Here is a 27,866-nt window from a genome sequence, read left to right on the forward strand (position 1 = left end):
ATTGCCCTGCACCTGCATTCTCATTTCAGATAAGCCGACCGTGTTAATCGTCCTAGAGCACAACCTACGCACTTTTAAGTCTGTGGGCCTACTCCGAAGGTCTGCCTGTCGGTCCAATTACATCTTCATGTGCGGTAGTCGATGGGAATGGTGCCGTTGTGCGAAGGTGATCCACCGAACGGATATCTGGTCCTGGATAGGTCGGGTATGATGTGGGTGGCATGCTACTGCAACTTAGCGAATGTTGCGACGCAGTGAAACCCTTTGGTTGCGGTGCAGCAAGTGATTTCTCCTTCACACAGTGGACCTGCTGAAACTCTGTCAATATTTATCTTCCTGATTCCGGATGAGGCTTATTGGGTGTGATTTTTTTGGAACAGGGAAGCATCCTGTTGGGATCAGTGAAGCTGTTAAGTGGCTGCACTGTATATGTTATATACAAAGCAATAGTCAAGGGGCCTTTCTGCATATACCTGTATTGTATGTAATGTATTTTATCTTACTATTTACCAAGGAAAGCTAAATAAATTAATGACTGCAGTATGCTGCTCACCGTGATAATTCTGTGAAGATTTTGAGCCGAACCATTGGAAGCGCAACATGTTAACACGCCTAACATGAATAATCAAGAATAGCGAATCCGCATTTCAGTTTCCTTAATGGATTTGTGTTCCGTGCCAGAGGGTTGTTCCAGGGAAGAGTCAACTGACTTGACAAAATGCTTGAGCCCTAAATGTCATATCTTAAATTCCCCAAGCTACCAAATTTCTTGTTTGTGTTGTCTTATTACCGAAGGTATTTTCTTTAAGGCGCTTCCCCCCTGTTTGTTTGTGACGTGGTAGAACCATTAATTTAAAAAATATATATTGTTCTCTATTATGCTTGTTACATTTGTACATTCTTTTTTTTCTTCAACAGCTTGGTGCTTTAGGGAGATTTAATCACGGTTAACAGCGCACCCTCCTCCCCTCGTTGGGTTTCTAATGATTATTGATTCTACTGTGGTTTCTCATTAACACTTTATTCAACACCTCTTCTCTCTGTGCGCTTGCTCTTGCTGTATGCTAGCGCAGTAGGACGCCTGAGAGTGGTAATGTTGCCTGCGTTGTGAGGTGCAGGTGTGTTTTCTTGCAGGTGTTCTTCTGCTATTCAGCCCTTTTTTTCACGTACGTCCAGGTATTTTTGGCGAAACTGTTTTGTATGTATGTACTGCGAATCTTTTTTGTCTGTCGGTATGTGTAACATTTGGTGCAATGTTGCATACACCAGCCTGCGCCTTTTATGTTGTAACTTCGCTCTTCTGTGAATAGCACTGATGTTTAACAGAGGGAACATATTCTTTACAACCTACAGCATGTGATGACGCACAGGCGGGGAGACGAGTATTAAATGTCAGGATGTCAAGGCAAAATTGAGAATGGCTTTATTTAAGAAATTGAAGCATATCTTTCAACCATTTTGTGGATTTTTGTTGGAGTGGGATTTGAAATGTACATTTTCTTAATAAAAAATAAAAAAAACTTTCCTCATAATGCTGTGATAAAGCACAATTAACATCTATAAATACTCCTGTCATGGTCCCTTTACAGTGAATTAACTAATAATAATAATAATAATAATAGTAAAAAAGAGCCCTAAAATGAAAATGCAGCACTCTGGCTTTGCAGTGAGCCGCGTTTGATGTTGGGCTGATACGTCAACGAAAGTGGATGACCTAGTTTCCTCGCCCCTGAAAATTTCAGAAATGGAATTGGATAACTGCAGTTTGAGAGCTGTGTGCAGCCTGCCGGTGGGGGAAGGGAGAGGATGGGGGTTGGGGCTAAAAACACATTTCTAATGCCATTCGCTTTTATTTTGGTGCAGGGTGGTGGTGCATGATCACAGTGGAGAATTTCTAAGTTATGACTGAGACTCATCGGTGGAGAGATGTGTGGTGATGCTCGGTTAGCGATTATATCGGCCCCAGAGCACCGTGCCTTTTCTCCCGTGGATAATTACCCGTCGTTTGTGACTAATCGACATTTCTGTTGTGTTTCGAGAATTTTTGTCGCAAGTTTGCCACTCGTTAAGTGGTGTGAACTGTTTCTCCTCAACTGTTATCAGGAACAGAGACTGGAAGCTAGTGAAAGCAATGTTACATTTCCTTTTTTTTTTAAAACACATCGTAGAAAAAAATATTGGGCACATGATGAACTCAAAGGGAATTTAAAATGCTTTAAATTAGCCTTAAAATCGGTCAGTAAATATTAGTGCTGCAGTGCTGTCAAATAATCTGCATAACAAAACATAAGCTTTGTTACTCACTGGATAAAGGCATCTTTAAATGCCTCAATGTAATTTCATACTGCCTGTTTCGGCAGACACTCATAACAACGGTTCCAGTACAACAAAAACTTCAATAATAAGTGGAAGCTCTGTGCTCATATTTTCATATTTCATATTTCACAGCACATCTACAGTGATTGAAAATGGGTCTGGCATGTGAAACCATAGCAACAAATTCACTTGAAAAGAAAGAAAGTGGCCAAAGTAGTTAGCTTAGCTACCAATGCAAAGGTTTACCTGGAAACCACCAGCTTAAACAATAGGCAAATGAAATGAAAGTATTCAGCCATTAAAATTTTACTACACTGCAATCAATGTTAAATCTCATTATACTATTATATGCAAAGGCCTGAGAGAATAAATACCAACATATTTTAGCCTATTCAGCTGAGATATTTTTTCATCCTGAAATTGGCAAAGTTTTTATACTGCCCACTACAGGAGAATTTGCTATTGGTCGTTTGAAGACCATGTTTCTTATGTAAACAATATGTCACATTTTAACCAATCAGTGGTATAGTGGGCTGCCAATCAGAAGTAAACTTGAAGTGAATATCGATTAGATACGCTCGGTCAGAGCTACAGTCCCTTTTTGTTTAGTAATTATGTAATTAAATCAAATAAATTAAGTATGTAAATGAGAAATACAGGAAAAATACCTGTACACCTTTATCTTGCCAGATGCTGTTTGGTTGACCTGGTAGCATTTACATTTCCTGTGGAATGGTGCAATTTAAGTAGCGTACGTGCTGTGTGGAGCTGTCAGTCACTACATATGCACAGACAGACAGTCAAACGCTGAATTTGCCAGTGAGGATGAGATAAAAAGTTTGAGTGACAGTAGTAAAGGGGCTGTTTGAGGGCTTTTGTCTTTTTAAGAACATGCGCTTAATTTCCCAGTTTCTTTAGTTTTCTGTGACGTGCCCTTGTACTCCCAGCCCATCTTTGCGAGTCTCTGATGGCACCTGCATCCTTCAGCGCATTCTCAGCCTCTTAGCCTCACACTTTAGTCTGCCAGCTGAACTGTGCTGACATTATCCTGGAAGACTGCCATTCTGGCACAGCTGGGGCTCCTGGTCGTGAAAAGGAATCGCTCGTGTGCAGTAAGGTGGGGGAAACCCTGCTGAGTGAAACCCTTCCTCCCTGGGGTCGCCCTGTAACCTATAATTATGTGCCGAGCCACAGAGATACTACTGTCATGTTTTGGTTTAAAATTAAACATGCCATCATATTTAATCATTTTCTTCTTGTTCTATGTCAAGGTGGTGTTGACTGTATTCCCGGGGAATAGGGTTCCAGGCTACGACTGAAACTAGCCGACTTTTCCATGTTATTAGTCGGTTGGTTCTTATAGGGTAAAAAAAAATAAAAGAATGACCGTCTGGTCTTTTTTCGGCTGAAGAGGCTTCAAGTCATTAACTCAATGTGCGCAATGGATGCACATTTAAGAAAATAGAGAATATAGCCCATTTAAAGAAATAAATAACAACATAAATATTGTATGTTTTTGATCATAGTTGTGAGGCACGTTCATGCAGTGGTATGAATAAATTTAATCTTTGTTCTGTAAAATGTTACATTCCATTTTAGCAGTTAGGCTACCGCATGTTTATTGAGTGTAACCTATTTGGAGCTGGAGCAGAAAAAAGATTGATTACTGCTTTTGCTATTTATTTCCAAAGACATAAAAGCAGGGGTTTGAAACCGTGTGGAAACCTGTTTTCTCCTCTTTTTGTATTCCCCTGATATTGTAGTGCATTAGACTGCAGTCCACATAACATCTATCAGTGAATAGCCTGCCTCTACTGTAAGGGGCCTGCTTCTTGTCTTTTTGTTTTGTTTTTGCTTGAGTTTCTTGTATTTTTATACCCTGTGTAACTTTCCTCACAAGCCAAGTTTGAAACGTGAAGCCCTGTCTGATTGCAGTTGTGCTCTAAAACTGAGAAAGTGTATGTACATTGACGAAGCGATCAGGAGCAGCGGGTGTTTTGCCAGCTCAGTCAGTGATCGAAAAAGGCTTCTCTCATTACATAAGGGACAAGTGTGTAATGAGCCCTACTCTCTGGTCTGCGCATACTTATCTCAGTTAATAGATGTAGTTGTCACCAAATGTATGTTAGCCTTGTTGAACAAGGCAGGGCTGATTATTTGTATGTGTGTATGCTAGTATACATTCAGTGAGCACTTTATTAGGTTTTTTTTTTTGATTGATTAAGTCTTCTGATGTTGTAGCCTATCCACTTAGAGGTTTGACACGTTGTGTAATCAGAGATGCTCTTCTGCATAACACTGTTGTAATGCGTGGTTATTTGTGTTACTGTCACCTTCCTGTCAGCTTTGACCAGTTTGGCCCTTCTCCTCTGACCTCTCTCATTAACAAGGCGTTTCTGCCCACAGAACTGCTGCTCACTTGATGTTTTGTGTTTTTCTCATCATTCCCTGCAAACTCTAGAGAGTGAAACTGCTGTGTGCAAAAATCCCAGGAGATCAGCAGTTTCAGATACTCAAACCACCCTGTCTGGCACCAACAATCATTCCACGGTCAAAGTCACTCGGATCACATTTATTCACTATTCTGACATTTGCTCTGAAAAGCAGCTAAGCCTTGTGACCACGTCAGCATGCTTTTATGCATTTAGTTACTGCCACATGAGTTTCTGATGAAATACTTTAACAAGCTGGTGTACAGGTCTACCTAATAAAGTGCTCACTGAGTGTATGTATGCATGCTTGTATGTAAATGTACAGTATGTATGTGATGCTAGAACACACAATCCTAATGTACACTTACTCCCATGACTTGAATTATTCAGACCGAGGCTAAATGTATAACTTTTAACGGTTAATAATTATAGCCTAACAATGTCGACCACTGCCCAAAGGGTATTTGGCTGTGGTGCTGAATATGGAAGCTGAAAAACATTGCAGCAGTTGTTCACCACTCACGTTTCCCTTTTTCTATTTGATGTAAAGACCTAGTGATCTGCAAGTTAATTGACAGTTCAGGTTTGACTGTACATTCACGTTTTTTTTTTTCAAGCTGGCAGTGCTTAGTTATTTCTGATTATCTGACAGCAGAAAGAAAGATTTTTCTGCATTTAAACGGTGTTTCATTGTTTGTGTCGACTTGTTTTTTTGTGAAGCGCTGATGAGCAATGTAAGTGTAAATCCGCTGGGTGTACACGCAGGCATTCAGGATGTGAAATCTAAAATTGTTTCCCCAAGTGCATGGTGTATGTGTGATGAAACCAAATTTAAAGTAAACTGACTGGCTGATGTGGTTTGAAATGCAAACTGTTTGTGTGCATGCATGCGTGCTTGTGCCTTCAGTGTGTTTATATATATGTGTGTGTGTGTGTTGAGGGGAGAAGAACATTTGTGCATTGTGTTGGGATTCAAAAGTGGATTTCCCTGTAACAAGAGAAGTAGGTAATAAAGGGCGATGTTTTGTAAGGAAGGTAGGTATCCGATACAGTTTTACTGCAGATGCCTAAATGCATTTCTCGTAGTCATACATGTGCTTTATTAGAACATATAATCGGTCATCGTATGAACATGTTTGTTGTGAGAAAATGAATAAACACGGCATATTTTTGCATCCGTACTAAATAACCGTGAAGCATCACGATCGGAGCATCCGTGAAGAAAGACTAGCAGCTCGACATGAAGCAGACAAGCCTCATCCCAGTAACTGACCTCTAATGGTTTTTCTGACAATTACAAATCGTCTGCCTAATCGTTGTGACCACAGATCCCTATACGTCATCATCCATATAAGCCGGGTAATACCATGGGAATAGTAACTGTGTAAGGTTTAAAAGGCACATGCTCGGCAGTTTGGACACTGTTTGCACAAGGCCTGCTGCACTTAAGGGAGTGTTATTTCTAATTTATTTATTTATTTTTGCAGGGGGGAGGCACTTTATTAGGAACACCTGTACACCTACTTATTCCTGCGATTATTGAATCAGCCGATCGTATGGCGGCTGTGCAATGTATAAACTCATGCCGATACAGGTCAGGAGATTCAGTTAATGTTCATATCAACCATTAGATTGGGCAAAAACTGTGATCTCAGTTTTTGACTGTGGCATGATTGGTGCCAGGCGGGCTGGTTTGAGTATTTCTGTAACTGCTGATCTCCTGGTATTTACTCAGAATGGTGCAAAAAACATTCAGTTCTGTGGACGGAAACGCCTCGTTGATGAGAGAGGTCAACAGAGAATGGCCAAGACTGTTTTGTGCTCACAGAAAGGCTATGGTAACAGAAAAGCTTCTTGGAATGCACAACACATCAAACCTTCAGGCGGTTGGGCTACAACAGCAGGAGACCACATCGGTTTCTACTTCTGTCAGCCAAGAACAGAAAGCTGAGGCTACGGTGGAGACAGGCTCACCGAAACTAGACAGTTGAAGACTGGAAAAACGTTGCCTGGTCTGAAGAATCTTGATTTCTGCATACAGATCGTATGGTCAGAATGTGGCACCAACAGCATGAATCCATGGACCTGACCTACCTTGTGTCAACAGTCCAGGCTGGTGGCGGTGGTGTAATGGTGTGTGGAATGTTTTTTTGGCACACTTTTGGCTTGTTAAAGCCAATCAATCATTGCTTACATGCCACAGCCTATGTAGAGTTTTGTTGCTGACCATGTGCATCCCTTCATGGCCGCAATGTACCCTTCATCTAATGACTACTTCCAGCATGATAATGCACCAGGTCACAAAGCAAAAGTCGTTTCACACTGGTTTCATGAGCACGACAATGAGTTCAGTTTTCTTCAGTGGCCTTCCCAGTCACCTGATCTGAATCCAATAGAACACCTTTGGGACGTGGTAGAACGGGAGATTTGCAGTATGAATGTGCAGCTGACAAATCTGCAGAAAGTGCATGATGCAATCATGTCAACATGGAACAGAATCTCAAAGGATTGTTTTCAACATCTTGTAGAATCCAGTTGAGAGAGCCCCCCCTGTAGTAGTATAGTATACCTAAGAAAATAAAAACATTTAAAGCACATCTACTAATTGAGATGCATTATGTGCTTCTTGGGGAAGAAAATGTTAGTGTAGAGACCTGCTATGTGATTTTAATATGGAGGGCTTTTCAAATAGGGATTTTTCAATATCTGCACAGAATCCTTAATCTGTCCAATGAGGACATTACTCAGTATCTGCATTAAATGTTCCTCTGTCCAATTAGGCCAGCCATCCATGCCACCAGGGTCTTGTGTGATGAAAGTACTGCATGCTGTCTCTTGGGTAACTTGATTTCTCTGTCTCCTTTCGCCTTCTTCATCAGGAAAACTGGAATGTTAAAGCAAACTCTGTGTAGCCACAAAGTTCAGCTTGATGTTGAGTGGAAAAGGGTTTGGCATTAACAGACTAGACGTAATAGCTCAGTATTTATATAGGATATGGTATGCATGACAATATGTCGGTTTTGTCATTACTTTCTGTTTTTCGTATGTGCCTAACAGAAGAAGAACGAGGCATGTAAAAGGCTTGTAGAAGGTTTCAGTGCCACCACCTGTACTGTAGTCTGCTGGCATGAAGGCAGGTACGGGCTGCACATGTCAATGCTAACACTTCCAGCCTTTGAGATGAGATTATCACAATAAGGATGAATTCATTAAAATGAAGTAGTATATGAACTCTAGCTGGTATATCTAATTACAAATTGGCCACCCAAGCACTGAATAATAACCTTATGTTGTGTTTTGTATTTGAGGATTCTCGAATGAACTACAAATGGCTAGCTATTCAGGTGCAGAGCAGCTTGAAGTCTGTATATCGGGATAGAATGCTCCTTGTAATGTTGATATTGAATATTTAGCAGTCCCCTGTTAAAGGGATTTTAGAGAAAACACTGAAGTTTACCTTTCAGCAAATGCATGCCATTCCTGTAGCTACTGTTTCTGAATTATTTTTTTCAACTCCTGAGATATCCCAAAATATAAAATGCAGAACTGCAAATACATTCTTTAAAAATGGGTTCAAACTTAACTTCTCCCAAAGCTATGATAATTCCCAGAACAATGGCTGGCATAGCTCTGCTCCTCTGAATTTAACTTCTGCCAGAAATCATTTCAGCTTCATTAGGCAGTGTGCCCGAATTTAAACCTCCTGATAGTTTTTTTTTTAATTTTTTTACCGTGTTCACTTACTGTAACTGTTCTTTTTTTGTGTGTGTGTGAACACTGCAATATGTATTCATACTGCCCAGTGTGGTTGCCAGGCAACAGCTGAATCCAGTATTTACAGTTAATAAAAAGTGAGTGACATTAACGCATGCTGTAATATTAGGCAAAGAGGGGATTTGCTTTGGAGGAGGAGGGAAGAAATGAAAAGCTTGAATGTCTGCAAATGGAGACAGGGTGGGCGTGCGTATGTATGTGTGTTTGTGTGCGGTTGCGGGTTTTCACTGATAAAATCGTCGTGATTTGTCTTCTTCGAAGTGTCTGTCTGCAGTGTTTGTGTGAATAAAGGGAAAATGTCTGCCTGTTATGGCCCCCAACATTGTGGCTCCCTCACCATCTGACCTTACGGGGGAAACACCTTCTGTTAAATGAACTCTTGGTGCTATATTTAAAAAGAATACTCCTGCTAAGTGTGTCTGGCTGTATGTCCCATTTTTTAATCAGTCTTCAAAAGACCTTTGTCTTGCTGTTTGATTGGCATGCCCAACTGAAGCTCTTCCCCTGTGGTTCACTATCAATTTGCCTTATTTTGTCCAGAAGGCATTAAATTAATTTCACTTTACATTCAGTCATACACATGTAGGATTGGGAGTGTGATTAAGAATTGTATGGTAAACTGATAATTTATCAGTGAACAGCCTTTGGTGTCCTAACTAGCTCATTTGTCAAATCTGTGGCATATGACATCGGCGCAGTGATTAGTTTGTGTGTTTCCCCTGTTGAGAATCAGTCTGAGACGATCATAAACTGGAGGGACTTGCCAGTTCATTTTTAAACACATCAAGTCATGTATGTGCCTCAGAGATGGGGGGGGAAAAACCTTTTGTACTCACCTGTAAAGTTTCAGAATTCTGAATGGTGTCATATGTTTTTTTTTTCTTCTTTCTTTCTTTCTTTGCAGGGTTTGAAAGCATTTTGGAAGGGCTGTTTGGGCCAGGACTTGTAAAAGATCTTACCCTATTTCAAGGTAAGGAATGTTCTTTTGTCTTTCAAAGTGAAAAAAAGAAAATGTGATGGAGTATGCTATATTAGAGGCAAGTACGACGGGTCATTTAACCCTTTGCACAACATGGGCCAAAAGTGACCCGACTGAGTTATTATTTTCTATGTCTTTGCATAGCTTGTGCATCACAGGGTTAACAGCAACTAGAAAATTTTAACAATGAAAAAACCAAAAAAACTAAACAAAAACCTTCTCTCAAAAGACAGAAGGCAATCAAAGCGTGTGACTGCATTTAACAGCCAAAGGAGTGGAACCATGGTGTATGTGTTGTGTTATCTGTACTTCAGCGCTGTTCTGGTTTAGTTGCCTTTTGTGCCATTATAGGTACAAAAAGCCAAGCGCCATTATAATGCTAGTGTAGCATCTTGGAAGATTTTCAACAATTGACTTTTATATGGGCTTTCTATTTGAACATTGTGGTGGGACTGGTTCGACCGGCTGATTTCATGCAGTGGCAAACCTTTTTGGTTTGAGGTTTGACGATATAGAGCGGTATAAAAATGTATCATTAGAATTGTTATGAAACCCTATTTTCCTCTTAGCTGGTTAATAACCCAGGCCACTATCTACTCTGCAATCATTTCATTCACAACATTGCGCTAGCTGGCTTTCCACTGACACAACTATGGTTACAGCTGACTAGCTAGCGATGGACTGCTAGCTGTTTCACTGGCTGAAGTTGGCTTATTAGCATTATGCATTGCTGTGTATGAGAATACTACTGTTCTTTCTACAGCTGGGAATAACATCTCAGTTCAATTTTGCATGTTTTTTCCTCCAGTCTATGGAATACAAATACTGCAAATCGTTACGTGGACAGAATTGTGAGCAGTTCTCTGTAACTGAAGATTGCTTTCTGTACCAGTAGGCCTACTGCATCTTCCATAATCAATAAACAATTGATATGTTACATTTATATGATTCTGGCCGGTGAATGGCCTTATGATTATGTGAATTTACTTGCCTTTCTCCACTGAAAAGAACACACTAAGAAATAAGAAATCTGGTCCTATGAAAAGAATCTTAATGCAGTAGAATATCTCCGAACATAGGGCCTGTAGCCAGCACTTTTTTCCTCATGGGGGTGTACAGATAAAAAGAGAATCAATCGATTTTAATTATGTTTTCAGTGTAAAGCACATGTCTCTGCAGGATGTAATGTTTCATGAGAGCTTCACTTTTGTAAACTACAAAACACTTGTTTGATCTTTTCTGAGAAGGTTGTTGTAATATAAATAAATGCATGATGTCTATTTTCTTTTAAACCCTTGTCATAGCTTCAAAAAAAATCATGCCTTTTCACCCCTTTAAAGCAAGTATAGTTGCCATGTGCAAAATTCCCAGTTCCGCTGACATGTAGGCAACTAGCACATGAAATCTAAAGCACTGGTTCCAAACTTTGGGTTGGGTCCCACTGCTTGGTTTTTGGAATAGTTCAGGTATGTGGTGTGATGCCATTGACAAAATGGACTGGCAGTATATTATACCATATACACCAGTAAATTAGGGTTACATGCACCTTCACATCGCAGTGTCCATGTAGCCATGTCGAAATAGTTTGAAATTGAAAATAGCGTAGTTCACTCCGCTGTCTGCGAAACAGAACTCTAGGCACACAGTTCTTCCGTCTGCTGCAATCACAGTAATGGCACAGTGCGTTCTATAAGCACAGTATACTCAGAGGAGTTCCTATGGATATCCATACAATAACTGCCAAGTGCTGAAGCATTCAGAGGCTGCATATAAAGAAAAATAAATTCTTGATGAAACAAACTTTCAGGACATTTTCTAGGCTGCCACCTGTTTTTGCCCTTCAACGTCACCATTTTCTTTGTTCCAGTTCACATTTTCTCTGGAAATTCCATTAAATTCAATTTTATTTGTATAGCACTTCTACTTACAATACAAGATTATCACAAAGCTGCTTTACAAAGCGCCCATCCCTGAGACCCCCCTCAGAGCAAGCCTAGGGCGACAGTAGCAAGGAAAAACTCCCTGGCTAACAGGAAGAAACCTTGAGCAAAACCAAGCTCAGAGAGCGAGCCCATCTGCTTCTAGGCAAACAGTGGCTTAATGTGTGCTTGAATGCAACTCTGGTCTTGAAAGTGAAACGGCTGTTATTAACCCACATTGTTAAACACTTGTAATGCTTGTTGCAGTCTGTGTGAACGGTACCCAAGTCCACCCCTCATCTGCGTCATCTGGGGCTCATGCTGTCGGAAAGGCGAGACTGGATGAGATGCGTCTAACAGGACACATTGCTCTTGAGTACAACAGAAATTGTACCTGTAATATGCAGTAATATAACACGCTCAAAAAAAAAAAAAAACCTCCTGTACAGGGATGCACTGTTCATGTGCATGATTCACCGTACCTTGTGATGATGAATAAAGTGGTTCTGGCATGTACGGAATAAAAGGCATCAAATCCATCCGTTGCCGGGAAAGCCCTCTTGTCTGAACAGTGGGAATGTACAACTGGGCCTTACTGTACTTCAACCTGGGATTGACCCAATACATTTGATTTGATAAGTGGATATATTGGCTTTTATCAAAAGAAAGGGCCGTCTTCTGCATTTCTCTCTCAGTACAGTCTATTGTACAATATAGCACAGTCTATAGTAATGCCGATTCGAAGCTGTGGACGGCGCATATTTTGGTACCTTGCAAGAATCCCTCTGAATGATGTACTTCAGCGCAATCAATGATGTAGCACGAATCACACTTTTAAATAAACCCAGTAACATTTTCGCATTTTCTCCGTTCCAAACCGCACGCTGTAGGGAGAGCGAATGCGCAAGCTGGATCTGCCACCCAGACAGCGTAGGGTTGGCTCTGCAGTGGAGCCGCTGTCATGTGCCCCTCTCCGTAAAGGATCCGATTTTTATTTTGGTCACCCTCCGCATTTGGCTGGAATCGGTTATGAGTACATGACCAGGACAAACGAAGGCACCTCTCGCGTGCCATCAAAATGGCCCCATAAAACTGCACGGCGAATGGGAAACAGCGGCGGTCTTGTACGGCCATTTTCTCGCCGGAATGACGTTAATTGCACATTTTAAACACCCATGCTTAAATCCACACAGCCCAGGCCTTCCGTGCGTGTGAATGGATCCGTTCCGGGTCTGCGCTGAAGGGGACAGTGGATGGTGGAGGGATGGGGGTGGGATGACGTCCCTGTCCTGACAGCCTAAATTATTTGAGCTCGGTACACATGCTGAAATTCCTTAAAAAATGGTAAGGGAGTGAAACCGATCGATTAAAGTGTCTCCGTAATTTTTCAGTTTTGGTCGATTTAGTGAATGCCGTGGCCATTGGTCACAACAGTTCGTTTTCACACACAAATGTTGTCTTGAGACAACCAACACTGTTGTGTGATACGGTAATATTGAGCAATGTATCAAAACAAATTTTGAATGACATTTTTTGGATTTTAGACGCTTGCTCTTCCGCATTCGACATGCAATTTTCCATGCGTGCATCGAACCTTGGCCAAATCCAGCTTGTTACACGTCATGAAATTTGAATATGGGGTGGACCCAACACAAACTAGTTTAAAAACAGCATATAAAAGAGAGAAGGTATCAAATATTTTATTTTTTAATATGGAAATTTTGTGATTGATACCGACTATTATAAAACCTGGAGGAGTTGTAGCTGACGCATCATTAAAGCATGGAATTTCTTTCTTGTCAAAATTGAATTAATATGCCCTGTTGATATAGGCTAAATCATATTAATTAGTGCAGCAATAAAGGTAATTAGTCAATTAACTGATAATAATACTCTGCTCTTTATTACAAAATATTATTTCATCATACTTATTTTGACAATGACATTGTTACATTTATTTCAAAGTGCTTTTTTTTTAAAGACTAGGTTAGTTTCATACTGGCACTTTTCCAAATAGCAATTTCTCTTTTCCCTCCTGTTTTTCCTATCATATTACAGTTCTGGAATGCAGTGTTATTCCAAAATTATTAGTTACCAGCACCACTGAACTTATTCATTCACTCACTGAATGAAGTCATTTTGGACCCATACAGCGCCAAACTGCTGGTCAGTGATGAATGCCCCCTGAGGCTGTTAAAAATGTATCAGAACAGCTTGACACAAATTTGTAACTGCTTCCGTCAAGCTACCCAGTTATTTTGTTCCACTTATTATGCTTATTTGCGGTTGTGGTAACATTTTCCCATATCTTGCTCCTGTTGCAAATGTATTTGTGAATACATCCGTTTTTAACAGCAAAGGCATTTTTCTTCTTGTTTTACAGGAAAAACAAATGGCTTGCAGCAAAGGTTTTGTAATTTTCGTACTTTTGTGATAAACTATTTAACAGTCCATTTTTCGTTGGCTGTTGACAGTTGAACTCAACTACCAAAAAGCGCATCACTCAATACGAGTCATTTGTGAACATTCCAAAACTGCTGAATTTTCCAGTTGTAGGTCATGAGGCTCTAGCAGAACCATTTACTGTTATGGCCTCACATACTGCAAAAGCAAAAATATCCTAATGTGATTAGGTCAGGGAATGCTTTCAACATTCATGTGCCAAACCCTTAGACGTTGACTGAAATTGTAATTTTGGCACAAGGCCTTGCAAGAACCTTAGGTTGATGGTTCCAAAAAAATGTTGCCCTCGGTATAGCAGAGCTGCCCGTCTAATTACAGGTGCCCCGGACGTTGCATTTTTGTTTTTTATCAGAGCCATATAAGGTCTCGTTTCACCATCTGAGAGTATTTTATTAGAGTTACAGTGCTCTCGATAAGCCTAATCTAATTTGCAATTCCCTGGTGTTGGACAGGTAGGGGAAAGCTATGGCTTTGTAGCTGTAGCAATTCTAATGTTTAGTTCAGTTCTCCATTCAATGTCACCATTCAGCAACAAATAAAAGATGATTAAAACATTACAATGTCCAAAATTCAAGTTCAATCCTAGTTAGATCCAAGTTCAAGGAAATGTGAGGTACAAAATAATAGCCGATAATAATATTGGAGTCGATTAAGAATGCATTCCAATGAAGCACTCTAACAAGGCCATTTTACAATAAGAGAACATGACCATATGTTGCAGTAGTACAGAATGGAATCGCATAACACCACTTCACAAGGGTGAAATTCATAGAGGAGATTATTATTGATATCCCATTGACATGGAAGCTGCTTTCTTTACCCCACAATTAACATGAAAATCTAAGAACGTATTGTAAAATGTTTTTGCAATGCTTGTTCAGTAACTGTGTATGCGTTGAAACTCAGCTTCCAAAGCAGGAAAAGAAATTGACTGCCATGGCAACCATCCAGACATGAAGTTATTATAGCTGTCTGTGTTAGGCTTGTGTGGTTTTTCCTCTTTCTATTTCTTGCCAGATTGATTGTGTGGCTTTGCGGCGATAATGAGAAAGAACTTCTCATTTTAATAGGTGTCACAACCTCTTTTATTAATGTTTTTGTCAAAGTGTCCATTTTTTATATATTAGTCGTTTTTGGCTCTTTATTCGTGATATGTTTTACTTTAAGAAATGTTAAGGGTTTGAAGGAACTGAGGTAATTAATGTGCTATCTTACTGTGTGCTTGTTTCATCTGTCACAAATGGAGGCTGTATTGCTTTCCTCGTGCAAAAAACAGTGACAGTGTCTTGGTTCTGAAGTCATTTCAGCGGCACAAGAATTGCCATGTCTATAAAAAAAACCGCAACAAACACTCCAGAATCTGCATGACTTGGAGGAGCTGTCCGACAGTAATAGGATTCTCGCGAGCAAATTTGTCATTTCTCTTCTAAAGTCATTTTGCATTATGGCCGTGTGTTTGTTTGATCTTGATTCGAGAGCCAGCAGCAAGTGTGGGCAATCAATTCCCTGACACAGATTTTGAGAGATGGGCAAAACTGGGCTTTTGCAAGGTGACGATTTAAAGGGGCTGCCTGTTTTATGAACATTTTTGGTGGTTTGGTTATTTCATTTGCCCTCCCCAAAATCTTTTTTTTGTTGCAAAATCTTTACATCTAAAACAGTCAGTGCACAGTGTTTGAAATGGGGGGCGGGGGGACTGTCGTCTTGCTGCCAGCTGAAGTGTTGAAAGGTCAGGTTTTCCGATCCATCTAAAATGTCTGTGCTTCTGGGTCCACAGATTGCGAGCCTGAAAGTGTGTCTGATTGGTCGTTTGATGAAAATTGTCTTTTCTGCTGCTTAAGAAGAGAGAAAGTGAAGGTAATTTAATCTTTTCCACCTTTTTTCCCTTTTTCTATTACAGTTGCTAGATTTTTATTTTATTTCTTTACTCCCTGCTTATCTACCTACATAAAGGCATACTGTAGGTAGTATTTCAAGAGTAAAAATATGGTATATACTTTTTAAAGGGCACATTTAAAATGAATAAATAAATTGAGACCTTGTTCTTTGCATGCTCTTTTTAGAATGTACACCTGTAAATCGATCTTTCTTCTCCATCACTCTCCCCCTTCCCTCTCTATCTCTCTCTCTCTCTCTCTCTCTTTCTCTCTTTCTTTCTCTCTCTGTTCCTCTGGTCTGTTTCCAAGTGCCAATAATCTTGCTGAATGGCCATTGCAAACTGAGAAACTTGAAACATGGAGTTCATTGTGTTCAAAGGCCATATAGTACAAGTACAGTTGAATGCTTTAAAACACAAACCGCAGTAAATTTGATGGGCTGTCTCTTCAAATAGGGTTTCATTTGAATACTTGTTTGCTTCCATTTACTTCAAAATTATTTTTTTTTTTATCGCGTTTTTTGCAAAGTACTGTAAAATGTTTTGTAGAATGACATTTTGTTGTGGCCTGTGGCATTTGGTCATTTACTGCTGTCTTTGTCATTTATCATATAGCGTGATTGCATTGTGTTGTGTTTATTTGAATGTTTTGTTATCAAATCGATTTGTTTTGTTTTGAATTGTTGTGTATGAATTGTTTAGCCGTGCATTGAATTGTGCTGTGTTTGTGTTGCTGCCATGTGATAATTTTTTTCACTCAGGGCTGGTAAAGCTAGCCCTTGTTAGCGATGTGATCGCAGACATTTAGTTTTGAACGGCCCGCATCTCTGAATAGTCAGCTTGTTAATGAGTGCTCGTTTTCTAATAACCTTCCAACCTACCAAGGTCAGCCATCTGGTCCTGAAAAAAACATATATATATATATATATATATATATATATATATATATATATATATATATATGACTTGATATTTTATTCATTTGAGGGGCATTGCATGGAGTATTGCAGCAGCTCCATAGAGGATTGGACGTATTGATTTATTGATCTCCTGAAATGCAAACCCCCCAACAGAAAGAAGGGCCTAAACTGCAGAGAGCAGCTCATACAATTATCCATGGCGACATACCCTAAAACAAAGGCTTTTTTATTCTCTATTGTTTTGTAGTGCGTCTATGGGTGAGGTGATTTATGTATATAGATGGGAGGTTATTTGAACAGCGCATGGTTTGATTACAGAGTTTCTATTGACATGTTTTTAAAATGAACTTACTATTTTCTAGCCATGTGTGGCAAAAAAAAATGCTGCTAAAAAATGACCTCACACCTTGTGGATGAATCACAAAGATCGGTGATTGATGCACCCTCTTGCAAAAATGGAATATACCACGATGCATTATAAATGTGTACTAATGATACATATTTGTCATGTACTTCACAAAAAAACAAAAAAAAGTATTTGTATTATTCTGCATATGTTTCTAAGTTTCAGTCTGTTGAATTTCTGTAGTGGAATCTAATCCAATTAATGCTACCTCTGTAGTGCTGTGAAGTCTGCTGGGAAATGTAGGAAATGGTTTGATTGGAAGCAGGGACTACAGAGACACAGATGAGGAATTCTAAGACCCCATGACCAATCCCTGTACAACAGTAGTTTTTTTTTTTCTGTTGTGTTCCTACAGTCAATGCGGACTGTTTTGGGAGACTGATTGTCCAATTTGCCATGTAATGAAATATGAACTTGGTACTAGCTTTTGTTATTCTAATTTGAAATTCTTCCCCCCATTGAGTTGGTTGTCTATTTTGTGCTTCTTTAGGAACACTTGGTTGGCTTAAACAACCAGGTCTTAGCTGGGGAAGACGGCTGCAAACAGGAACAGTCCAAGATTAACCGACTGGAGAAACAGGCAGAAGAGTTCCTCAATGCTGTCTTCTACAGAAAAGGTATGTGTAACAAGTAAAAGTGCAGAGGACAATATTCCAGCCAGAGATTTCACTGGTGCATTGAAATACTTCTTTTCAAAAGGACCTCAATGCACATATCCAAATGCGTGCATTCTGTCAAGCTTTTCAGAAGTGGTTGTTATTAAGGTAAATTTCCTCAGAAACAATCTGCTTTTTCAGCTGACCGATTTCTTTTTGCCTTGGGGTGCTGTTGTTTCCTTCCTGGCGGTGTACCTTAATGTAAATGTTTTTGTACCTCCTGAGGGTCTTGCAAGGGGAGGGTTTTTGTTCCATATTGTTTGCTTTAACAGTACAGGAAGCTCTCACTCCCAACGCTGAGAATAATTCAACAGGCAAAGGAAATGGCTCCTGTCTGCTCGATCCATTATTGGCTTCGTCATTATTGAAAGTTGCATTCAGGAGGCCAGCCTTTGTTACTGAAGGCTTTTTCCCCTCTTTTTCTAATTATGCTAAAACGTCTAACTAAGCTTGTCGTCTGTAACATACATGTAATGTGTTTACATGTAGTGTGTGATTGAGAGAGAGAAAAGGCGTTTGCCTGGGTCAAATCCAAAATTGGTTTGGATTGAAATACATTTCTACACTTTCCTGAGCTTGACTGGTTTATTGGAACCTATGAAATACTCGCAAAAAGTGCAATCCCTACTTTCTGGTTTTCTAGGTTGGCTCAGTTGTACGAGGCAAGATCAGTCAAGCACAGAAAAGTATTTGTATCCAACACAATTGCGTATTCGTCCCTTTAGTACTACACGTTATCAATCCCAGTTGTGGAGACCTCTTTGTAAGACATTTATTTATATTTTAAACTATGCTTTTCATATGATCTCTTGTATGTCATTCATTGTAGATTATGTCTTGTCTTTTATCTGGACTCTGAAATAAAGTTTGAATGAATGAAAATATACGTTTCATGATTTTTGCTAAACTTGTCTCTTTTTTTCCTTGGGTTTCCCACTCAGCAGATATCCCTGGCTTCTCAGACCCCCATATTCCTCTAGTGGCTCGCGAGATAATGCAGCGAATGATCCGGCAGTTCGCTGCGGAATATACCTCAAAAACCAGCTCATCTCAGGACTCCCTCCAGCCCAACGGGACCACCAAGGACCAAAGCCTGCCGAAAGCGCCCTCGATCGCCCTCGCCCTCGCCCCCGCCCCCGGCAACGCCCCCCAAGCCACCGCCGTCACCACCGGCGTCACTGCTGCTGCTGCCTCCGCCCAGAACCCCGTCCTCAGCAAGCTTCTCATGGCCGACCAGGACTCTCCTCTGGACCTCACCGTCAAGAAGGCCGACATCGAACCCAGCGACCAAGGTAGCCCTGCACGCCGTACTTCTCTGAAACCGCATCTGTTCACAGACCGTGGAAGCGTGGAGCTCGAGCAACACTGAATCTTCGCAGCAAAAGAAACAAAGAAACGCTTACGCTGGTTCAATTATGAAACAGTAGGGGCGACGTTGGCTCAGGCTGTAAGAACAGTCGTCCGGCAGTCGGAGCGTGGCCGGTCTGATCCCGCCCTGGGTTTGTCGATCTGTCCCTGGGCAAGACACCTAACTCCCAAATGCTCCTGACGAGCAGGTCATTGCCTTGCATGGCAGCCAATCGCTGTGAGTGTGTGAGTGTGTGTATGAATGGCTCTTTGGATAAAGGCGTTATATAATTTCCAACCAGTTACCATTTACAGTAGCTGCACTGGAATTAATTGGAAAGCAAATTTGGTATGAAGTGTGTGGCCTCTTTCATTCCAAGGTCTGCATAAAGGCTTTGTTCGAGGAAAGCTCCCTCCCTACCCATGCCAGTTAAGTTATTGTGAGCAGGTATGGGTTGTGAATTTGTTTGCTTTAGTAGATTACTTAAGATTTATGGGCTTGCTTTATATTTGTCAGTCTCGTCATTTGAAACCTTGAAGCACTTGGCAACAGCTCGGATGAAAAACGCTGCCTGTTCTATCAGTCCATCGTTTGCACTGACCCTCAAGGCAGATCGATAGGGTGATGTGCATTCAGATAGCAGAACGGCCTAGTCGGTCAAATGGATTGGCGTGGTCTTATATTTCCCCTAACCTATATCCACTATTATTCCTCACCAAAGTCTTCCTTTCCAGCTCAGGCACGGATAGGACAGTAGTAGTATTTGTTTTTGTTCATTTTTTGTTGTGATTGTGCATTTGGAGGATTTAGGATTGTTTATAACTAACAGGAAATGCTGCACAAGACATTAACTTCGCTTTTCTTTTTTTAATTTTAGTGTTTTACATGACAATACATAACAAACAAATGTTCAATATATCAAATATTTAAATATGATAAATATGAATTTATGTAATGGTATTGCATACCGAGATTCTATACTACCATTGACATTTTCACATTACCTTTATATGTAATAATACATTCATACTGTATCTACATTTATACTGTAATTTAGTTGGTGTGAAATGGTAAAAAATGTTATGTTATTTCTGTGTTTACGTGTTCAGACGGTGTCCTCGATCTTTCCACCAAGAAGAATCACAATGTGGGCAGTGTCTCCCTAAAGAACTCTCATGGTTACTCGGTGGCGCCAAGGGTCAAAGGGTAAGAGGAATCTTTCTGAATTTAATTGGATAGTTTGTTTTCCCTCCCCAACCTCTCCGCATGATTATAAGTCTGTCATGAAGGACATACCATTGGGGTGTTTTAGACAGTGGACACTTCATCCCTCAGTAAATTCTCTCACACCCCTCGTCTCCCAGACAAGTTCATGCCCTGTTAAATGTGGCTTGGCATTGCCTGTTTGAGTGAATAATAAAATTAAAATAAAAAACGTGTCATCTTCCCTTTAATTTCAGTATTTATTTCAGGTAAGTATTAGTAGTATTTTTCTTTTCCAGTCCTTATGCAAATATGTGTTTTGCGAATTGGAGGGGGCATGTAATCACTTGCTTAAATTTGTTGCACAGTTCAGTTCATGAACAAATCACCATCGGTTTTAAATTGACTGCTTTCGAAAGTTTCAGGATAAATGTCCAGGTATTCCACTATACCAGTGTTTCTTAAGCAATGGGTCAAGACCCAGAATTGGTGTATGAGGTGGGTCCCAGAATGAGTCTATAGTCCACTAGGCTATGCTACTCTGTGTATTTGATGGGTCCCTGAAAAGTACAACATTTCTAATTTGGCTCACGGTATTAAAAAGTCCATCTAATTTCAGTCCCGATATTGAGTGGTTTTAGAACCAATGCACTACACAGTTGTTTTTCATCTCTAGGTGGGTGAAAAGGGCATTATCTAGTAGTACATCCTGAACCTGTTTGGCTGAAATCAAATGTTACGCTTCTGAGTAATTGTATTTTACAATCTAATTGCTCGACCGAGAGATTCAGTTAGGCAGCTAGGCTTAAGAGGGTGGTACTGAACACTCATCGTATTCTAGTTTGGATAACATAAGCATGCTCAGACCACCCTGGGTAGGTGCAGTGAAGGGATGGTAAATAGTAATTTCAAATGAAAAAAACTTTTTTTTGCTCATTTGCTCTGAGGAACATAATTCCTGGCATTGTGTCCCTGTGAGCATAGTGGCTTCATCAATAGTGTGACGTTGAACACAGTGTGGCATTTTGGGCTTATCAAAAGAACTCAAATAAGGGAGTGTACAGAAAGTATGATCTATCACTTTGGGTTGGGTTGTATTTGCTTTTCGGTCACCTGTGGTACCTATGACTCTTGACTCATCTCACAGCTCACCATAATAATAAAAGAGATTAGCTTGGAATTACTTTTAATATCTTTGTCCCTGAGTCCAAAACCTAGTGCTATGGGCTCACTGCATACAGTATGCTGTTTTTTGTTCTGTTTTGTGCTTGTAGTTAATTTGTTTGGTTTGAGATATTTATTGAATAATACATTTTGAACAACACCTGAGAATTATCAGCTTTAAAGGTGCAGTATTTTTTTCAGTCAATTATTGACAAATGAAGATGAGTCTATAGCTAACTGGGAATGATATTCAGCACCTGAAAATGTGTTTATGCGCTCTGAATTTTTATTTTCTTAATTCATGATCTGTTATCATTCGTTACGACTTGGGTAGATACAGGTTGTCAGGTTGCTCTGCATGAGTCACTCATTCTGTCTAGCGAGGGGCATTAACTAAATAATGTGGGTGTTCTCATTGTACCGTACATCACTCATGTCAGTTGTATTTCAATTTCCATTTGAATGTTGATGCAATTCGCATTCGTTGGCAGGCTTTAGGGTGAAAACTTGCGTACTGCATCTTTAAGTCTTTGAGATAATGTATGAGGGCTGATTTTGCTACCAGTAAGATAAGTTAAGATGCATAAAATGCATTTTATGCTGTTATTTTCTAACCAGCCAATCCTAATTAGTTAAATACCAATTAGTATTGTTAATTTACTGTATGATAAGAAATAACTTTCGTTTCATCCATCTGAGAAATATGCCAAACACACATTTAACAAATTTAACACCTGGTACCTGCCAATCTTGGAACCGTGTTCAATTAACAGTTCAAATGTAATTAGAAATCTTGAAAAGCCTGCCTAACTCTCTCCCTGGAAACACTGTGACAACATATGTCTACTGCTGGCCCTGCTCCCCTTCTAAATTTGATCCCCCCCAGTGGTAAATAGTGCCAAGACCACCCTGCTGCTTCAGTTCCGACAAGGTAATTTGATACAAAAGAACAGACTCTTATGTAAGGAAGGGGCAGACTCTCTGTCTCGATCAGATGCATTTCACACAGCACTGCGTGCTAACTAGTGCAGTGTATGCTGTTTACCACCCCATATAGGCTTGTGCAATGCTACAATACTACTTCCTCGTGTCCTGTATTGTAAAATTATATGTTTATGCATAATTAAGAATTAACATGCTCAGTTGCACCTTTCTTATCAAATCCAAGTCAAGGCTAGCCACACATCAGCATGCACACCTTCCAAGGTGTGTTCATCTAAATATGGGCATAATAGTTCATTATATTATAGATATAATGAAAGTATATAACAATGGTTCCTTCATCAAATCATCAGCTAATGTTCTCTCTGCAATGTTCTTTTGCTGTCCAAAATGTTTCCTGAAAGTTGAAACGTATTCATTTATCTTGGAAAGATAATAATCTAATCATGTGCTGATGGAGACTGACATTATATACACTCACCAAGCACTTTATTTGGTGTTTATTAGACATATTTTGTTTTAGTTCTACTGCTGTAGCTTAGAACTTAGAACTCAACTTAGAATTATGATGTGTTGTGTGTTCTGAGATGCTCTTCTGCATGCCACTGTTGTAATGTTATTTGCGTTACCATCACCTTCCTGTCAGCTTTGACCAGTCTCGCCATTCTCCTCTGACGTCTCTCATTAACCTGGGGTTTCTGTCTGCAGAACTGCTGCTCACTCAAGTTTTTGCACCATTCTTTGCAAACTCTAGAGACTAGTGTGCGTGAAAATCCCAGGAGAAGAGCAGTTTCTGAGATACTCAAACCACCCTATCTGCCGCATACAATCATTCCACAGTCAAAGTCACTGAGATCACATTTCTTCCCCATTCTGATGCTTCATGTGAACATTAATTGAAGCTCCTGACCCATAACTGCATGCTTGTATGCCTTGCTGTGCTGCCACACAATTGGCTGATTAGATAATCGCATGAATAAGTAGGTGTACAGGTGTTCCTAATAAAATGCTCAGTCAGTGTAGTAGTATACACGGCCTTTGTATATCTGACAAACATCAGCCTGCAAGGCAATGTTTGTCAGATATACATCTGCCTGCAAGGCAATATTTGACTAATTACCTACTTTCAAATAACATTAGAGGTGTACTGTATGTTCTAAGAATAGACGTGCAAATAACCTTCCAAAGCGGATTGAAATGGGACAGATCTGCCCTGTAGGAGGATGCACAGTGAATTAGCATGGTCAGTACTGTAATCTTGGCAGGCTGATTTTTTAAGAAGAACTATTTGGTTATAATACTCAATACATTTCCTCTTAAGCAGAAGGATGAGTTTTTTCTTTTTGTGTTCCACCTGCAGTTTTTATGCCCTGCCAAAACGAGCGCAAACACAGCCATGCTAGTTTTCGGGAAGGGCAGTCGTGCGTGCGTACTGTATGGGGCTGATGGGATCCGATGGAGATTGAAGTTGAAAGGCACTTAGATTTAAGGTCTCCCCCCCCCTCACAAACAGGGGGTCTCCCTCTCTCCCAGCCTCCCCTATCCCACGTCTTTCACACTTTGTTGTATTTGTGTTACATTTTTTATGCAGAATGGCCGCTACCCTCTTTTTATTTCTTTTACGTGAGGAGGAGGGTTGTAAATGTAGTGCAGGAAGCATTTAAAGCAGGGGAGCAGGAGGACCCAAAGGACTCGTGTTGAGGAGCTCTGCCCCAGATACTGGGTTTAGAAACGTTCACCAGAATATATGATGTCTTTAGAAAAATGCCTGGAGTGTGCATGTTTATTTTAAGGGTAGTTTAATTCTTCATTTAACATGTGCCCTTCATTCCTGATCACATGACCACACGGTATGCAGTTTTTTTTTTTTTTTTCTCAGAAGAGAGAAAGGGTACAAAATTAAGTCAATTCAGCAGATGCTTCCCTTTGGGTTTTTTAAAAAACAGCGTTGCGATGCACGAGAAGGAAAAGGAGAAAGGGAAACGGGAGATGATACAAACTGGTGAATGGACGGGGCTTGATGGGCAGATATTTTAGTACAATAGGTGAGATTCTTGTGCAAAAACATTGTTGCAAGACCATTGTAAATCCCTTCCTATTGAAAAAGGCTCACCAACATTTTTACTCACCCTTTGACTGTGTTTATATTCTAATAATAATTATATTCCAATAACTTATTGGTTGAAAATTGGTTCTAATTGCCACAGCCAATGGCGTTTCAACCTAAGTGCATTCACAGTGTTGTGGTTCGAGGGTTATTCCTCTCTTGGCCATTAGGAGTCCAAAATGACGTATTGTACCTTTAAAAACGCTCTCGTTTTTAAGAACTTGGATTTCTGTGAAAAACATGTGTTATTCTTCTTGCGTCTGAAAAGCAAGAAATAATTCCGGGCTGAGGTCCCCGCACTACGCAGTTTTACTTCTAACAGTTACTAATGGTAACGAATGCTACTGCCTCTTGCTGGTACTCCCCCTGCAGTCTATAGCTTCACCGAAGCTCTGTCTCAGTACCGATAACTCATTGTTTTATTTATTAAGGGGTAATACAATTATGATACTCTGTTAATACTTCTTATTCAAGAATTCTTATTTTTAATAGTTAAAAGTAAAAAAAAAGTTTGTAGGTATTTAGGTCAAAAATTGTACTTGGTGTTTCTGCCTTTCACCTTGATTACTGCCTCACTCTGCTTGGCATTGATTCCACCAGCTTATGCAACACCTCATCTTCCATTTCATCCCTGGCCTTTTCGACAATTCCCATAGATGTTGATAAATTAGTGTCCTTGATAAATAATTAAAACAACCATGACTTGGTAGGGTCCTCAGACTTGTCCCCATTGTGTGTGTGTGTGTGTGTGTGTGTGTGTGTGTGTGTGTGTGTGTGTGTGTGTGTGTGTGTGTGTGTGTGTGTGTGTGTGTGTGTGTGTGTGTGTGTGTGTGTGTGTGTGTGTGTGTGTGTGTGTCTTTATTGATTATTTACTTTTACATTTTATGGAATTGTAAGATGGTGTGATTTCATCTTGGCTGGTTTTTGTTTTCATTGTTTTCACCTTTTTAAATAAATGAGCAGTCAGTTTAACCCAAGCAACAAGGTGATGTGGCTTGACCATGTAATAAACAGCTTGCATTCATCATTTAAGTTCTGAGTAACAATAAGACAAAGCATATAAAACCACCTTTCCATAACCACGGTTCACCACTCCTGTTTGAGTTGTTTTATTTGTTGTGCTGCTTTCAATTCCACGGCATGCCAATTGTTCCCTAAAGCAAATGCAGTCATTCATTTTAATTGTTTGTATTTGAGTGTTTAAATGTACCTGACCTAGCTTACACTTTTATTGCTGTTCTTGCTTAGTGGTGACATCACTGGCAACGAGCTGGATTTAGCAAATATTATGATGCAAATTGCGAACTACAGAGCTATTCATGGGTGCTATTTTCAGAAAATTCAATCAAGGCTTTGCTTTTCAGCAATGGCCACTCCACCTCCCCAGACACCCTTAAGTGACTTTTTTCTTTCACTTTCTTTCTTTTTATTTTTGCTTGAAATATGAAGTTTTTTATCTTTTGTTTGCTTGTTTTCTGTTAATTTTGACAAAAAAGCTTATTTGTACCCAGAAAAATAACCCCAAATAATAAAAAACTAAAATAAAAAAATTCAATAACCTGACCAATGTTTTCTTTTTTCTAAATATGTAGGCAAATTAAGGGGGGGTGGGGAAATGATGTCACCCAAGCAAGGGGTCCAGTAAAGGAGTGACCACATTCTCACACCCCCCTCCCCCCCGAACCCAACCCATCCCAACCCATCCTATCCTTCCCCAACACCTGTGCAAGCTCTGCTTACACCCCTTTCCTTCCGTCCAATCAGGCGTCCCGTGAGAGCTGACCACATCTTTCGGGATGGAGACGGAGAGGACGGTCTGCCCCCGAGAAGCTTGCAGGACGGGACCAGGGAGAATTTCGCCAACTCCGCCTCTCTCAAGCCCCCGCTGGCTCGCTCGCTGCTGATCAAGGAAGAACTTCTGGCCCAGAAACAGCGTCTGCTGCGCCAGCCCGGCCCCCTCACCAGCCTGGACTCCACCGGGCTCCTCAACCACGGCCAGCGGCCCCTGCTGTCTCGGGACGGCTCCTGGAGCAAGTCTCACTTCGACAGCCTCCTGAAGCTGAAAGCTAGCAGCGCCCTCAACGACCTGAAGGACCTGCCCTTCTACCTGGAGAACTCGGGCGTGTTCTCCAAGGGGCCCGGCCTGACCAAGTTGCAGGAAGCCAAGAAAGACCACGGCCACTCGCCCCCGGTCGACCTCAAGATCCCGCAGGTGAGGGGCATGGACTTGTCTTGGGACTCCCACACTTCCGACCTCTACGGCTATGGGTCGCTGGTGGTGGGACCCCATGCCGAAAACGCCCTGAGCAAGAAGCTGCGGGCCATCCTGCCCAAGCAGAACCGGCGGGGCGGGCTGGGGGGCATCCTCGACAGCTCGGCGGATTTCTGGGGGTCGGACGTGGAGCAGTCGACCTCCGGGCAGCAGTACCCGACCTCCGACCCGGAAGGGGATCCCAGCTCGAAACAGCCGAGGAAGAAGAGGGGCAGATACCGGCAGTACAACAGCGAGATTCTGGAGGAGGCCATCTCCGTGGTGATGAATGGGAAGATGAGCGTCTCCAAGGCGCAGAACATGTATGGGATTCCCCACAGCACGCTGGAGTACAAGGTGAAGGAACGTCTGGGAACGCTGAAAAACCCTCCAAAGAAGAAGCTGAAGCTGATGAGGATGGAAGGGCAGGAGATGGTGGCCGACTCAGAACCCACGCCCAGGGAGGAGGGGTCCCAGGGGGGCAGCGATTCGAAAGATGAGTAAAAAAAAAAGGCTAAAAAGCAGAATGAAACAAAAAAAAAAATGAAAGGGGGCTTCAGTTGTGCCAATTTTACTTTGCAGTATCTGGGTGAGCACAAACGCAGGGATTTAAGGAGAAAAATTAAGAACTCTGGAAAGAGTGAAATATATTAATCTGCTCATTTTACAGTGGTGACTTAAACACTGTAGAAGCATTTGTTGTTTTTTAAGGTTGCAAAGCAAATGCATTTGAAGCCATGTGATTATGTGATACCATACAAATTTCTTTGTGAAGAAAGCTGACTAACCAACCCCCGCCACCCCTTTTCTGAACTTGATGCCCCAACTGACCAGGGCTAGCCTGTGCCATAGGGGAAGCAGAGGGCAAAAATTCAAATTTTGGACTGCATGGGGGAAGGGGTGGGCGTTTAACCCTTGAACAAAATGTTTATGAAGTGCCCCTCGCTACAACTCCCCCTCTAACAGGAAAAAATTGATTATAAGGTAAAAAAAGAATTTGGTAAATTGGAAATTGGTAGGAAATTGGTAGGAAATTGGTAGAAAATTGGTAGAAATTAGAAATCACCAGGGATCCTCAACCCAGAACCTAAAACATTTATTATTATTATT

The 27,866-nt window shown here is 40.8% G+C and overlaps 1 protein-coding gene across 1 annotated transcript in view; it reads left to right on the top strand.

The window, feature by feature from the left end:
* Window positions 1-27,260, top strand: part of lcor (ligand dependent nuclear receptor corepressor) — a 46,217-nt gene extending 18,957 nt beyond the window's left edge. Inside the window, exons 2-7 of the mRNA XM_061230387.1 lie at window positions 9,427-9,492; window positions 15,661-15,740; window positions 17,576-17,702; window positions 18,686-19,033; window positions 20,199-20,295; window positions 26,270-27,260. Of these exons, the coding sequence (XP_061086371.1) occupies window positions 9,427-9,492; window positions 15,661-15,740; window positions 17,576-17,702; window positions 18,686-19,033; window positions 20,199-20,295; window positions 26,270-27,260 (1,709 nt within the window). The remainder of the gene's footprint in view (window positions 1-9,426; window positions 9,493-15,660; window positions 15,741-17,575; window positions 17,703-18,685; window positions 19,034-20,198; window positions 20,296-26,269) is intronic.
* Window positions 27,261-27,866: the final 606 nt, after the last annotated feature.

Source organism: Conger conger, chromosome 2 (genome assembly GCF_963514075.1).
Source record: "Conger conger chromosome 2, fConCon1.1, whole genome shotgun sequence".
Classification (NCBI taxonomy): domain Eukaryota; kingdom Metazoa; phylum Chordata; class Actinopteri; order Anguilliformes; family Congridae; genus Conger; species Conger conger.